This window comes from Acomys russatus, chromosome 26, assembly GCF_903995435.1.
Source record: "Acomys russatus chromosome 26, mAcoRus1.1, whole genome shotgun sequence".
In the NCBI taxonomy this organism is placed as follows: Eukaryota; Metazoa; Chordata; class Mammalia; order Rodentia; family Muridae; genus Acomys; species Acomys russatus.
Genome location: NC_067162.1, coordinates 5,938,410 through 5,954,091, shown reverse-complemented (window position 1 = coordinate 5,954,091; position 15,682 = coordinate 5,938,410). Strand labels below are relative to the sequence as shown.

The following is a 15,682-nucleotide window of genomic DNA, read 5'->3' as shown; positions in this document are numbered from 1 at the left end:
TGTAGTAAGTAGTTCTCACCCCAACCTCCCCCAGCTCTCGACGCCTGCCTTAAATGTTGACAACGTATGAGACAAGTCATTTTCAAGTTACACCTTCCATGTGTGTGTGTGTGTGTGTGTGTGTGTGCACATACATGTGTGAATTTATGTGTGTATGCATGTGTGTGTGCATGTGGTTAAGGCAGAGTTCAACATTGACTGTCTTTTTTCTTTTTTTTTTTTTTTTTTTGCCATGCAAATTTTAGACTTCCAGTTTATTAACTTTAGGTAACAATAATTTAAAAGGTACAGTGGGGTCTCATGTTACAGAAATATGTAAAATATACAATAAAGAAAACTGATCAGAGTCAAACAGCTGATATACAATAGCAGTTAACAAGGAGCCTAGAGATCAATAAATTACTCCCAGCAACACACTTGCTTTTGTTTTGGTTAATACAGTCCCATCTATGTATCCCCAACTGGCCTTACACTCACTAGGTGAATTCTGGTTTCATTGCCTTCCCTAAACACAAAAGCAGATAAATGCACATAAGAGCAGATTAGTTTGAACTAGCTGTTAGCAGTATCTATTGACTGTCTTATTCAACCGCTCTCCACCTTACTTATTGACCCGAGGTCCTTGATGAACTGGAAGCTTGGATTTGGGTAGGGTGGCTGCCCAGCAAGCTGTGGGGATCTTTTTTCATGTCTTTGCAGCCCTGGAACTTGTGAGCACCATGCTCAGTGTATGTATGAGCTGGGCTCAAACTCAGGCCCTCATGATGGTGCATCAGGCACTTTACTGACTAGAACCATTTCCTCCCCTTATAGTTCTCCATTTTAAAGACAAAGAAATTCTCCACATGGACAAAATATCAGCAGGGAAAGAACGAGCAGATCTTAGAGACAGAGCCTGCATTTTGTTCTAGCAAACTTTTGTGGCACTTCCAACGGCATTTCTTCCTCTTTTCTAAAAGCCGCCTTTACAGGAACAGCTGCAACACCTAAGGCACGAGCATCTGAGAACACACATTTCAGAGAAGCCGTTCTTAAGCACCCAGCAGTGGAAGCAAAGTCAACAACGTGTCCTTACCTGGAGCTGATACTCGTCCGTGCAGCACAGATTCGCCGGGCAGCAGGTCTTTTGAATTGGAGGTGAATGGTGATTGTCTAAATGTGTCTTCTGAAAAGAAAGGGCTGTGGGTAGAGGAGGAGGAGTGAGGTTTAGTAATTAAAGTTATTTAAGACACCCAGAGCATCTGGCTCCAAATACACACATGCGCGCGCGCGCGCACACACACACACACACACACACACACACACACACACACACACACACACACACCACTATATAGAGCAGTAGTTTTCAATCATATTTAAGCAATATAAATAGGACTGTGCTTGTAACTGAGGAAGAGAGAACAGGGTTGTCTCAGACAAGCATTACAAGGACATCGCTTTTCTTCTCAGGGTCCACCTATGAAACATCACCTTAAAAAAAGTGTGTGTGTGTGTGTCTGTGTGTGTGTGTGTGTGTGTGTGTGTGTGTGTGTGTGTGTGTGTGTGTGTGTGTGACATGTGAAGGCCAGAAGAGCATGTTGGATGCAGTGGAGCTGAAGTTACAGGTGGCTTGAGCCATGAGTGTGGGCAACTAAACTTGGGTCCTCTGCAAGAGCAAGCATTCGTAACCTCCGAGCCTCTCTTTAGCCCCTAAAACATTGCATTTGAAACACAGTGAGACTCTAGCCCAGGCCAGCTTGGTGACTGGAACTGTTTTCTCTTGCTCACATGCTTTCTGGGCACGAATAAAGATAACTGCTGGCTCAGAATCAGAGAGAACTTCTCTGTGCTTTCTCTAGTGGAGGAGATGGGATCTGCCTGCTAGTTCCATGTTTAAGCAATGTAAGTATGCTTAGAGACCAGCAGCACACATAGGAGGCACACAAGACTGGGGCCTGGGGCCACTGAACTGCAGGCAACAACTGGCTGGGCCCTCAGAAAGTGCAGCTCAAGGTGGAACTGGGCTAGTTCTGTAAGAGGCACAGCTGGGAAGCCATGCCGCTGAGGACCCAGGCTGCAGCATCACAGAAAAGGACGGTATCAACCTGGACAGCACAGAGCCCTCTTGTGACCCAGCTGGATGCACAACTGGGCTTTAGAACTCCCAAGATTCTCCTCTACAGCACTGCCATAGTGAGGACTCGGGTTCTGACCCAGTGACCACATCCACTGTTTAAATCTCTCCAAAAAAAAAAAAAAAAAAAAAAAAAAAACCCAGAACAACAACAACAACAAAAGCCCTAAGTCCTGTGATCACACGGGGGCTACACAGCATCCAGGTCCGTCCTGGGAAACAGAAAGCCCTACTGTGTGCATCACAAGAAATTCAACCAGATGTACTGAGTACCAAGGAGCTGGCGAGGCCGTGGGCAGGAGCCTGCTTTCCACATGGGAGGAGCAGGGAGCTGCTGTCACCCTGGGGTTGGAGGGACAAAGAAGACAGACATGGAGGCAACAGTGAAACCCCTGGGTTGAGGCGACATGATGCAAGTTGGAGGGCAGGTAAACCTGAAGCTGTAGCAGAAGCCTGTGCCCACAAAATTGACCCTTTCCTTAGGCCCGTCCCCTGCCTCCCAGCAGAGCCTGGGATTGGCCAGGACAGAGACCAGATCTCAGGGCCTGAGAAACACATGGTGCTGCCTTTCTAAGCTGGACCCTGGACTACAGACAGTATAAAGATGAAAGTGGAAGAGAATATTTTTAAAAAGGGAGGTACGTATGGGTGGGTTATAGGGTTCTAGCATAGCTGTTGGGCCACACTGACCACATCTCTAGGTGACAGGCTTTGTATTTATATTGTAAACAGTGAACCGTCTAAACCAGCTTTAAAAGTGCATACACTGTGGGTCACAGAAGCACTTGGTGGCTGAGTACCTGTGCTCTAGGATCCAAACCATAGCTACTCTACTTGGCCATGACATGACCTCAGGAAACCTTCCTAACTGCTACTACCATTACTACTTCTTCTTCTTCTTCTTCTTCTTCTTCTTCTTCTTCTTCTTCTTCTTCTTCTTCTTCTTCTTCTTCTTCTTCTTCTTCTTCTTCTTCTCCTTCTCCTTCTCCTTCTCCTTCTCCTTCTCCTTCTTTTTCTTCTTCTTTAAATTGTTTTTATCTTTTTACATATACATTTATATTATTACACACATATACAATAAACTACCTACAGCAAGAAGAACCATGAAACAATCAGGAATTATATAAATGTCACATTCATAGTGTTTTGGCTATTTGTATCTGGCAGCCTTGAAGAAAACATCTTTCCTATCTTTGTGCGTCTAAAATTCTGAATGTAAATAAATATCTATCATATCTCATCTCTATCAACTTAAAACATCTATCTAGGCCTAAAAACTAAGTCTCCATTTCTTGTCTAGAGTTATCACCCAGCAGCTGTGAGGACTTAACAGAAGGGTCCAAGGACTGTGTTTTGCATAGTTCCACTGCACACAGCAAGTGCTCTACAAATGGGAACTATGGTTTGGTTATTTTTTTTTTTTAATGTGTAGCCTGAATGAGAATAAATTAACCAACTTTTCCATGCAAGTTAACAAAAAGGGAAGTTCCCTTTGCATAGAAGCCATTACAAGGAAGGAAGAAGCATTCTGATGTGGGAATCTTAGTTAACCATAGGGAGTAGGCTAATGTTGGCTTAATGTTCCTGTGGACTGTGCGCAGTTCACCCTTGTGCATTCAGATGCTGACTTCTCTACCCCACTGTCTGGTTTCAATCCAGACACTGCATTGTGATGTTTATTCTGAGTATCCCCTGTCTCATTTGTGTAATCTTGTCACCATTTGTTTTTTGTATTGCCAACAAAAGCCAACTAGCCAATGCTGAGCAATAACAGAGAATAGGGTGGGACATCTTGTTTGAGTGAGGGGAGGAGAAAGAGAAGGAAGGAGAGGACGGGGCTATGAAGAGAAGACCAGGAAACATCAAGAGAAATGAACCACGCCTAGGAGATGATTTAAAAGCAATTATAGTGTGGAAAACCTGAATGGGAGGAAGCTATGCTAGCATGGAGGTTTAGGATGGAGTAGTGAGTGCGCAGCATTGTGCTCCAGGCTAATTAAATAGATCTTGGTCTCTCTATGTGGTTATTTGGGTATAAAGCTAGTTAAGGAGTAACTGCTGATTTCATTAAAATAATAATTTAATATTAAATACTAATATTCATTCAATAGGCTAATGTCCAGCCGTTTGAATGAAGAAGACTGCTCTTGAAGCAAAGAACATTTAAGGGACTCCTGGTCAGACATGGGGCATGAGGGCTCTTTTTGTTTTCTTCCATTTTTCTTTTTTTCCTTTATTAATTTTAACATATACATTCATATTATTACACACAAATAAAATAAACTTCATACAGCGAAGAACCTTGAGACCATCATGAGGTATATAAATGTTACATTCATAGTGATTTGGCTATTTGTATTTGTCAAACTTGTAGAAAACATCTTTCCTATCTTGTTGTGTCTAAATTTCTGAATGAGAATTAAGGCCAAGGCTGGGCTGCAGTTCCGTGGTAGAGTGCTTGTTGAGCATGCATGGGACTCTGGGCTCCAGCACTATCAACACACACACACACACACACTAACACTGCCTGGGGAAAGGTGAGTAGAAAGTAAAAGTCTGCAGTAGGCCATCATGTTTCCATGGCTCTGTCTGTAGAAACTGCCTTGATTTTATTTACTTATTTTGAGACAGGGTCTCCGGGCTGGCCTTGAACTTGCTTCATGGCCAAGGATGATACTGAATTCCTGGTCATCCTGCCTCCACCTCCCAGGTGTGGAGATTGCAGGCATATGGCATGACACCTGGCTGAGCCACCTTGAAATTTAAGGGCTCATGAGAGGCTAGTAGAGACTTCATTCTGGGAAACCCCAAATCCCAAGAGCAGCCCTCGAATGTGTGTTTAGAAATATCCACACCACTGAGAACTGTACCCTGCTCTCATTTTACAATAACTATCACAGCTCTGGCCAGACACCTCCTTCAGTTACAGCAACTACTCAGAGAGCCTATGATGAGTGGCCTGGGCACATGAGTCACACCATGGCTGTGGGAGATGAACCTGTCAGTAGAACTGGATGAGAGGCCTGTGCTAACCTATCAGCCATGAAGAACTCACTAGAAAGAGGGACAGGTTGCTGAGGCAATGCAGGAGAATGGCACTGTGTGACAGGGTGGAGGGCTTGGTCAGAGATGCTCCAGATGACCCTAAGGAGGGTGACGTCACTGGTTCCAAGAAGCCCAAGGAACATGGCTTGGGGACAGCAAGGATGGAAGAATGGCAAGAAAGCCACATGGAGATGAGTGGGACCTCAGAGCTGGGAGTATGGCTCCGCCCTAACAACAGATGCACTTCCGGTGTCTTAGTAAGTGAGGTAGGCCAAGACTTTGGTCTCAGTCACTGGTGTTGGGGGATGGTCTGATGTATTTTGATGCTAATTACTGCTTGCTGTCTTAGTGGCCCATCTTTTGGCCAATCAAAGGCCATCACCTGGGCAGGGTGGATGAGATAGGTGTGGCTAAGGTTCCCAGGCTTGAAAGAGAGAGACAGAGAGAGAGAGAGAGAGAGAGAGAGAGAGAGAGAGAGAGAGAGAGAGAGAGAGAGAAATCCTGGGAAGAAGGGAAGAAGAAGAGAGATGGAGGAGAGAGGAGGAGAAGGAGGTCGCGCTATCATGGGTTAGGTGGAAGAAAAACTCATGGCTGGCGTGGATAGAAGATTTGGCCCAGATGAAGAACATTAGCAAATATTTGGGATTATGGATGGGAAGGAGCTTGATAGAAATTATTAAGAGCAGATGGCATGGGGTTGGGGCAGGTATTCCATACCATGGAAAGTAGTTTAGAGGATTGATATCTGCCCTGCCCCAGGTTAACTAAGGCTATTTTAAAATATAACAGGTGTCTGTGTCTTGACTGATTGCTATCCGAGCATACTGAAGTAATAATAATTCTAGGCCAGATAATAAACAATCCTTAGGCCCTATTGATAATTAAAAACAACACACTGGTGGTAGCAGACAGCCAGGAGGGGCCTGAGAAGACCAAGCAGGTGGTCACCATCATGTACATACAGGAAGTAGTGACGTTGGCGGGCTCTGTGGATGGGAGAAGGCTTTATAAAGAAGAGCAGGTGAGCCAACACGGCTGTATACAACAGCCCCAAGATTCCTAGGACTGGGCAACAGGCTACTGCGCTCCACCCAGGAGAGAGCCTGTTAGGTTTTGCAGCTGTACGGAGGAACATACACCGCATTTCGCCAGTTTCTTCCACAGTGCAGAGCCCTGCGAGTGGATGAGTGCAACCCCACTCCTGTGGAGAAGCTCAGAAGAAACTGAGTCAAAAAGAAAGTGATCATGGGTCAGAGCTACTTTCCAAATAGATTTTCTCCCTTCGTGGCAGCTTTATCCTGCATAGAAAGAAACATTTCTTCGGAGGAAACAGGATATGAAACATGTGATGCCAAACACCAAAAATGCACCCAAAAGAGCATCTATGCATTATGAGGTGAGAGGAACAATGCAGAAACATCTAGAAGTCAAGGTAGTAAGGGTCTTACCCATGAAGAGGAGCTAGGTCAACAGAGCACTAGCCCCAGGCTAGCCCATTCCCCGTTCTCTGCAGTGCTGATGAGAGGTGAAGGAGCTCAGTGCATTAACAGAGATGAGCCTACAGGGTGGGTTGGCATCCATATTGGCTTCTTAAGCAACCTCTGTCAAACCGTCCCTGTACCCCGAGCTTCATCGCTGAGAATGCAGTCCACATCTGCCATCTTTCTGGTGGTGCTGTGAGGGCTGGCGAGGTACACAGACAGCCAACAGTTCTGAGAATCTAGTACCTGCCCACGCGGTCCCCAGCGAGGACTCAGGTGGGAATGGCCGTCATTACTGCATCCCGACCACAGAAGTGATGGCGCTGTCCCTGGGGAGCTAAGTTTGAATCCAGGCTGCCTTCATTATCTGCCTCCTAACTAACCTCCCCGGGTCTCTGAACCCTTAAGGAATCCAGAATGACAGGATTCTTTTTGAATGTGTGTAAGGGAAGGGACAGCAGGAGGAATGGTAGAGAGAGCCCGTCCCAGGATGCAGATTGCTGTATAGCGGGAGCAAGTTGTGTTTCTGTAAGCTGAGAAGTAGAGGGAGGTGAAATTGACATTCACTAAGCTAAGCCGTGTCCCTGTTCTCTAACTCTCCCGCAGCCCCTGGGCTGTGTCCGCTGCCTGTACCCAGGGCTTCGGAAGGCAAACTGGTCCAACTGGGCCTCAGACAGGAGAGATGGGTAAAGAAGGGCATCGTGTGCCTCAGGCCTGTAACCTCAGCAATGCGGGATGACCTCAGGCTCCAGGCTAGTCTGAGCTACGTAGATCCAGGCTAGCCTGCAGGACAGAATGACAGCCTGTCTCAAATAAGAAAGCGAAAGGTGGTAAGGTATCCAGGGCACTGTGGCTGCACACACCATCTTCATATCCTCACCACACCAGAGGAACAGCGCCAGGCACATGGGCTCGGACCTCCAAGACTAGATAATCTTACTTTTGCCCATGTACTGAGGGCCAGCCCTATGTTGGCAACATCTAGCTGCACAGGGCAGTGGCCTGTGAAGTGCAGAAGCCAGGCAGCTCTCAATGATACTGGACTCTGGTGTTAAAGACATCATGGTTAAGTGACGGTGAGGTTGGTAGTTGGTAGGGGTGAGTCCGAAGGCACCTGAGGCTACCTCCCCCTGATATAGCTCCTGGGTCTTTTGTAATTTTTATTATAATGAGGCCCATCATCAGAGGGTGAGCCAAGCGAGGCTACAGGTGTGGTTCTTTTGGCGAAGCAATTGCCAAGCGTACACTAAGCCTTGAGTCCGGTCCTAAGCAGCAGCTGGGCAGGCGTGGTGGATCACCTGGCCTGCTCGGCACAGGGGATGTGGAGGCAGGGGCACTAGAAGGAGTTCAAGATCAGCCTTAGCTACAGGAGGAGTTCAAGATCAGCCTGGGCAATAGGAGATCCTGACACCCCCCCCCCCCGCGACTCTCAAAAAGCTAAGTTTAAGAAAGTGAAAATGAACATGCAAACAAAAAATCTAGGGGAAGAAATACAAGCAAGCAAGCAAGCAAGATTGCAGATCTGCGTTGTGCTGATGAGAAGGTGGATGGAAGGCACATCACTATTCATCAGCATCACATTCCACCTGCTGTGTTCTTCTTGACCCAGAATGCAGACAGGCTACCTGCTCCATCCATCTCAACAGTGCAGAAACAGTGATCACCGACGTGTGAGAGTGTGTGAACTTCCAGGAGACCCAGCCCGCCACTCTTCTGTTTTGTTACTTAGGAAAGACATCTCCCCAACATTTATCATCTCATGTTTCTTTTTTGGATAAAAGTGAAACAGTTTTATTGTGTTTGATCACTGCCCCCACCCCCAAGCAAATCTAAGAGCTGAGATAGGAAGTGGCAATCCTGCCATCCGGAGTGGCCAATGCCAGCCCTCAGATAGCACAGGCTACGGGGTCAACAGCACAGGGCTGCAAAGAGAAAGATTTACAATAAATAATAAAGCAGTCCATAAGAGATTATGGCTCTAAACAGTGATACATTTTGCTAAGTGCTGGGCTGTGGCACAAATATTTCCACCTTTAACATCTGGGGGCCAGCGGGGAGCTTGTCCTCATGCGGAACAGAAAGCTCTCATGGGTACATAGCCCCACTCCCTGATCCCAGCATCACAAGCGGTCCCACTTTGACTGCAATGACAAAGCGAGGCAAGGAAGGAAGGAAAGGAAGCTGAACGCAGACCAGAAGAGAAGCCGCAAGGACTCAGGGAGGTGACTCGGCCAGTCAAGTGTTTGCTCAGGCAATCACGATAATCTCAGGTCAGACCACTTGTAACTGTGCACAGAGCCAGAGTGGTGGCAGGCGCCTGCAATCTCAGCACGGGGAGGCAGAGGCAGGTGGAGTCACCCTGAAGCTTGCTGGCCAGTGAGCCTTGCCAAACTAGGGAGCTCCACACATAAGCTCAAGTATGTGCACATATGCCCACCAGTGCATACGTACACACACACACACACACACACACACACACACACACACACACACAGAGTAAGTCTTTTTAAAAAAGAGCACAAAATAAAGAGACTACTATTGCTCCTCCTAAGAGATGAAAACAATCTCACAGCTCTGAACCAGGAAGGTCAGAGAACAGAAAGACTGAGGAGAGAGGAGCACTCTATAATGAGTTCTTCTTGAGGACAGACCTGCGGAGCACAGTCCTGGCTATGTTGGGAAGCTGTACACTGCAGAATGGGACAGCTGACCTAGCCTGGGTGCAGAGCTCTTTGGGAGCCAGTGACTGTTCTTCAGCTCCAGGACGTCTCACCGGAGAGCTTCCTTTCCTCTTGTGAGCATGCCTTCCTCCTGTCCATTGAGCCCCATGATATCACATACTTTTTATCTATGTATTTTCTATCATCTATCTACCTATCTATCTATCTATCTATCTATCTATCTATCTATCTATCCATCTCCCTTGTAGTAATATGCCATTCTCACTATTATCTGTCTGTCCATCCTTCCACTGCCTTAGGTATTAATACATCATGCTTACTCTATTTTCCTTCCCTACCAGGGCTGCACATGCTAGGGAAGTGCCATGCTCACTCACTCCATCCACCCATCCACCTGCTCATCCATTCACCCACCCATCTGTCCACATATCCATCCACCTACCCATTCATCCATTCACCCTCCATCCATCCATCCATCCACCCACCCATTCATCCAGTCACCCACCATCTACCAACCCACCTATCCATCCATCCATCCATCCACTCACTCATCCATTCACCCATCCATCCATCCATCTATCCATCCATCCATCTACCAACCCACCTATCCATCCATCCACCCACTTATCCATCCATCCATCCATCCATCCATCCATCCACTCACTCATCCATTCACCCATCCATCCATCCATCTATCCATCCATCCATCTACCAACCCACCTATCCATCCATCCACCCACTTATCCATCCATCCATCCACTCACTCATCCATTCACCCATCCATCCATCCATCCATCCATCTATCCATCCATCCACCCATCTACCAACCCACCTATCCATCCATCCACCCACTTATCCATCCATCCATCCATCCATCCATCCATCTATCCATCCATCCACCCATCTACCAACCCACCTATCCATCCATCCACCCACTTATCCATCCATCCATCCATCCATCCATCCACTCACCCATCCATCCATCCATCTATCCATCCATCCATCCATCCATCTACCAACCCACCTATCCATCCATCCACCCACTTATCCATCCATCCATCCATCTACTCACTCATCCATTCACCCATCCATCCATCCACCTACCAACCTACCTATCCATCCATCCATCCTACCAACCTACCTATCCATTCATCCATCTATCCATCACCTTATATATTGATAAACCATGCTTGCTCACTCCCCCACGCCCCTTCTTCATTGTACCGTGGACCTATCCCAGGACCTCCCTCGTACATGCTAGGCAAGCACTCTACCACTGAGCTACACACACTTTCAGGCCAACATTATCTTTTTAGGGAACTGAGACATCAAACAGTTACTTAAAAGCACTGATTTGATATTTTTAAAATCTCTGCTCTCCAAATCCCTTAGATGTTACACCCACCCTGTACTGGCATTCTGAAGGGATCAGGAAGCTGTAGTTGAGAAAACAATCTCATGTTTCCAAAAGCCACAAGAGACAGGTGACAGACCAAAGTTATCCCAAGGATGTATATTAACCTGGTTCAAAGACTTTGTGACCACTTGGAAGTGGCTATGATGCAAGGCAAGTGGATCCAGGTAGCTCCCCTATGGAATCTCCATGTCTAGGGGAAAAAAAAAAAAAAAACTGGAAGAAATAAGAACAGTCTGGAAATGTCTAAATGAAAGCTACGGCTTGCTAGAATAGCAGACTACAGGCTTTGCTGAAGAGTGAGACGGTTTTTCTTCTAAAAGCTTCTGAACTATATCAGATCTGGAGGATGAGGTTATACAGAAAAGGATGAGGGAAAGTTCTGGATTCCTGATGATGCTCCTCATCCGCCCATCCAATTTAAGGGCGAGGGAAGCATCCTGTGATGGGGAACAGCTGCGTGAGATTATGCTTAAATGTCAGTAACAGAACCACTGACACACCTGTTTGCTTTTCCATTAAAACGAAGAGGATTAAGTAATACCGGAGGCCCAGTGTTCCTGGAATTGCCTGGGATGGGCTGTGCTGCAGAGTGTCTTTGTACAGAGAGAGGTACTTTGGGAACAGAACCCAAATCTAAATAGGAAATCCTTGTGTCCCGGATGTCCTATATGGGAAGGCAATCACATAGTAACCTTGGTGCACCCGTGTTTTGATGGCGATCCAGCACACAGAGACAGACGTGGATGCTCTGTGCATGGTGCTATGCTGGTGCACGCAACTTTTGAGCTGTGTAATGGTCCAGATTTCAGATTTCTGAGTTCTGACTGTCTAACTTGTATTTAATTTTCAACTTAACACCATTTCTCAAGACATGGTCTTATAGATGTCAGGCTGCCTGGAATTGCTGTGTAATTGAGGATGGCCATGACCTTCGGATCCCCCTGCCTCCAGCTGAGGAGTATGGGGACTGCAGGCAAGCAGGGCCACACCCAGCTGCGATGCTGGTGCAGGGATCTGGGGCTTCATGGCTGCTAATCAAACCATCTCCCAAATGGGCTGGGCACATGGGGGCCTCAGCTTCATTTCCACGATCACTCTAACCTTCTTCTTTCCTGGGAGCGCTGATTTCATCATCCTTGACTATCACATTCTCGGAGTAACTTATTTGTTAACAGTTTAGAATAAGAGATAGTTAGCGGGGCTGGAGAGTTGGCTCAGTGGTTAAGAGCATTGCCTGCTCTTCCAAAGGACCCAGGTTCAATTCCCAGCACCCATATGGCAGCTCACAACTGTCTGTAACGCCAAGATCTGACACTCTCACACCAATGCACGTAAGTTAAAATTTAATAAAATAGTTTTAAAAGAGAGATAATTAGCGTGTATGAGCACATGTGTCCGCATATACATATCATGCGTATGTTTGTTTTGTAACATTTGTAAGTGATGGAACATGAAAATAATAACTTTAAATGAAAGAGATCACTGGTGTAGCGGAACTGAGGAACCCCATCCTTTTCTTCTTAGGACCTCAGAAAGGAGAACCCCCTCCTCCTGAGAGAGCTCACCTATATTCGCTAATAAAAGAACCATGGATGGCAGCCAAAAGCCATTTCAGAGAAGAGCATCCAAGACTGGGTGCTGTGAGTTCCCACCCTGACTCCTGGAGAATGAACATTTTTATTCAGACTTAAAAGATACCTAATAAAGAGCGAGTTCCTAGGCCCTCAGGACAGCTCTGGGAGTCCCACCCTCTACCATATTGTACACATTTTCAAAGAGAGACTTTAGAGCAAAATTGGAGTTAATCTCTATATTGGCAAAGGCTAGCTCTAACAGCTGAGGCTGGTACTGCAGTTTGGGGGTGGCTCGTAAGCAGCTCTGTGGCTGTGGCTGACAGGAACCATGAGCACACTGTTCTCCCAATTCCTGCACAGACACTTGTACACACACACATACACACACCCACACCCCCCCCCCCACACACACACAGTGAGAAGGAAGCTGTGACTATTTCCTTCTGTTTTAGAGACATCGGTGGCCTCTAGCTGGGGCGGGTCATCAGACGATAGAAACGTCTCAGCAGTGAAGAGCTAATGATGTTGCTCGTTTTATAAAGTGTGAAATGGCATGGTGGGAGGAGTAGCCTCATTTTTTTTTTTTTAAAAGGATTCAGGCAGTGGAGCTAGTGAGCTGGATCAGTGGGGAAAGGCATTTGACCCCTAGCCTAAGGATCTGAGTTTGATTCTTCGACCTCACATGGTGTAAGGTGAAAGTAGTCCTTTGACCTCCATGTGCATGCACGTTCACACACACACACACACACACACACACACACACACACACACACACACACACACACACACAAATCAATCAATCAATTTAAGTTGTAAATGAAAAGTACAAGGCTTTCCAGGTCTCAAATAATCTTGGCCTGCCTCGGTCTCTCCATCTTGTTCATCAGTTCCTTGTCGAATTTTAGCTTGAACCCTTGCAAGTCAGTCTGCCTATTTACAGCCAAGGCCTGACCGATGGTAATGCCTTTTTGTCTCTGGGCACACATGTGAGCGTGTGAGGCCAGGAGTTGGCTTCCCATGTCCCCGTCCATTGCTCTCCACCATATTAATTATTATTTTGGGGGGCACACTATCTCTCTGAACCTACACTTACAGTTGCAGGGGGCCAGCAAGCCCCAGTGATCCACTTGGCTCCCCACTAGAGTCGCATAAGTACACTGCTTTTAGGAGGGTGTTGGGGCCCCAAGCTTAGGTCCTCAGGCTGGCGTGACAGGCAAGTCTCCCACTGAACCACCTCCCCAGGCCAGTGAGGAGTCACTTTAACTCAGCACTTTTGGTAACTTTAGTTACATTAGTAACAAGGTGAAAGGGAGGGCCAATAACGGGCTGCTTAAGTAAGTTATGACAGGCGGACTAATCGTCAAAGAAAACTCCTAAGTTACACTAACTCAAAAATACTGGATAACACAGTGTGGGTGAGCTAGATTATAAAGCTGTATATATGGCAGGATCCTGTTTTTATAAGAAACTATGCATACATAAAAATAAATTCTGCAAAGACACCCGTTGCCAGCTTAGAAGTGGGCTCTCTGGGTGGAAGGATTATCACTAACAATGATTATGTAAGTGTATATTCTATGGACTCCGACAGTCAGTTATCATGAAAACTTCTCACAAGAACTCTGCCTTTTGGCTGTTTAGATCATTTACTTTTGGAAAGACTTGGCTTTAAAAGCATCAGTAGGAGGGACAGTTGTAAACAGCAACAACCCCAAACATAGCCAGAAACAGAAACAACTTGGCAACACTAAAACCTTCAGCACAGGTTTCCTAAGTCTAGACACTACGCAAGGGAAGGAGGCTGCAGGAGAAAAACGTGGTAGGAGAAAAGCCAGGCTAACACACACACACACACACACACACACACACACACACACACACACACACACACACACACACTGAGTGGTTCCTACTTTCTTTGAATGTCCAGTGGCATCTATTTCTGGTCTTCCTAGAGGTGGGCCAATACACAGAACCTAATCCCAAGGTTCAGGGACCAGGTTCCGGTGGCTGGGCTCCAGCACTCGTCCACAAAAAGCCAAGAAACTTCCCAGGGAAGGGAGCACAATGCAGGCTTTGTCAGGGCCACTGAAGCAAAGAGGCCAGATCAGGGCAACCCGAGCCACGGCAGACCAAGGAAGGGAACCCAGCACACCCGGATGCATGAAATGTCAACTCCCAGACGACAAGGTCTCCAGGGAGAATGTGACTTCACACAGAAACTGGGACAAGGGGGGCTCTGTCCTCCCTGCAATGGTGCAAGGTCATGTCCATGCCGTGGACCACAGCCATGCAACACGGATGCCCCTGTGGTCTGCTGTCACTTGAGAGCTGTCCCACTGTGAAAGGTCACCTTCTGCCTATTGGTTGGATGTCTAGTAACCCCAGACCAGAGGAGGGGCTCTGGCCAGCACCCGAACTGCCCTGCCTTTTGGTGCTGTCGTGTCTGGCTTTCTCTTCAGTGAGACTTCAGCACTGACCTTCATGCCAAACACTCTGGGTTAGACAGAGGCAAAGCCAGTCAGCAGGAAGAACACACCGGAACACGGAAATGAAGAGACCAGAGACCTCTTCAGATCCTAAAAGGAACTCCCAGCCCGCCCCTTCAGAGCCACGCCCCCACAATGCAAAGTACTCCAAGAGGTTCATGTGTCTATGACAAACTACTTTCAAGGATCATTTCAATTTCTTTGAGAAATGAAAATTTAAAGATAAGCCGAAGAAGTATTCCCAATGACAAGGCTTCTTAGCCGCCGTATGTGCCAAGGCAGCTGCGCACAGGGTCTCAGCCTGTACACTGCACATAAGCATCATGTTTAGAAGGGGAAAAGTAACATCAGAGACACCGAAACTGTAAACATTTCTTGGAACAGTATGCTGAAAGATAACAGAGTATACAGAAAGAGTATCTTAAACATTTGTAGAGATAACCATATGGCTCCTCAACAACTTCACTAAAAAACCGAAATAAATTAGATTGTCCCAATTAGTTGGGTCTCCATGAAATTAACAGCGAAGTAACATTAAAGGCTTTGGTGTCCTCTGTGCATTTAATTTTAAAGTCACAAAATATGAACAGTAAATAGAATATAAAGAGAGAGACTAAAAAGTCACCAATTTCATTCACTGTTTCCTGTTTCTTTTCTTAATTGCTTCTGTCTCATTCAGTGTTCCCATGTAATTTTTCACTTTTAAAGTAATAACACCATTATTCTCTTAGGTTCCCCAAAGAAATGAGAAGGGAAAATTGCATGAGCGGAGGTGGCACATGGCGCTCTTTACCAATCTGTGCAATTTCTATTACTGAATCATAAATATTTAAGGGCATGCATCTAAGCCATCATGCAGGAAAATTCTACATTGGACAC

The 15,682-nt window shown here is 46.4% G+C and overlaps 1 protein-coding gene across 1 annotated transcript in view; it reads right to left on the bottom strand.

Annotated features, from left to right (window-relative positions):
• Positions 1 to 880: 880 nt before the first annotated feature.
• Positions 881 to 15,682, bottom strand: part of Znf827 (zinc finger protein 827) — a 114,492-nt gene continuing 99,690 nt past the window's right edge. The window contains exon 8 of the mRNA XM_051169298.1: positions 881 to 1,179. Coding sequence (XP_051025255.1) covers positions 1,032 to 1,179 — 148 coding nt within the window. The 3' untranslated portion in view covers positions 881 to 1,031. The remainder of the gene's footprint in view (positions 1,180 to 15,682) is intronic.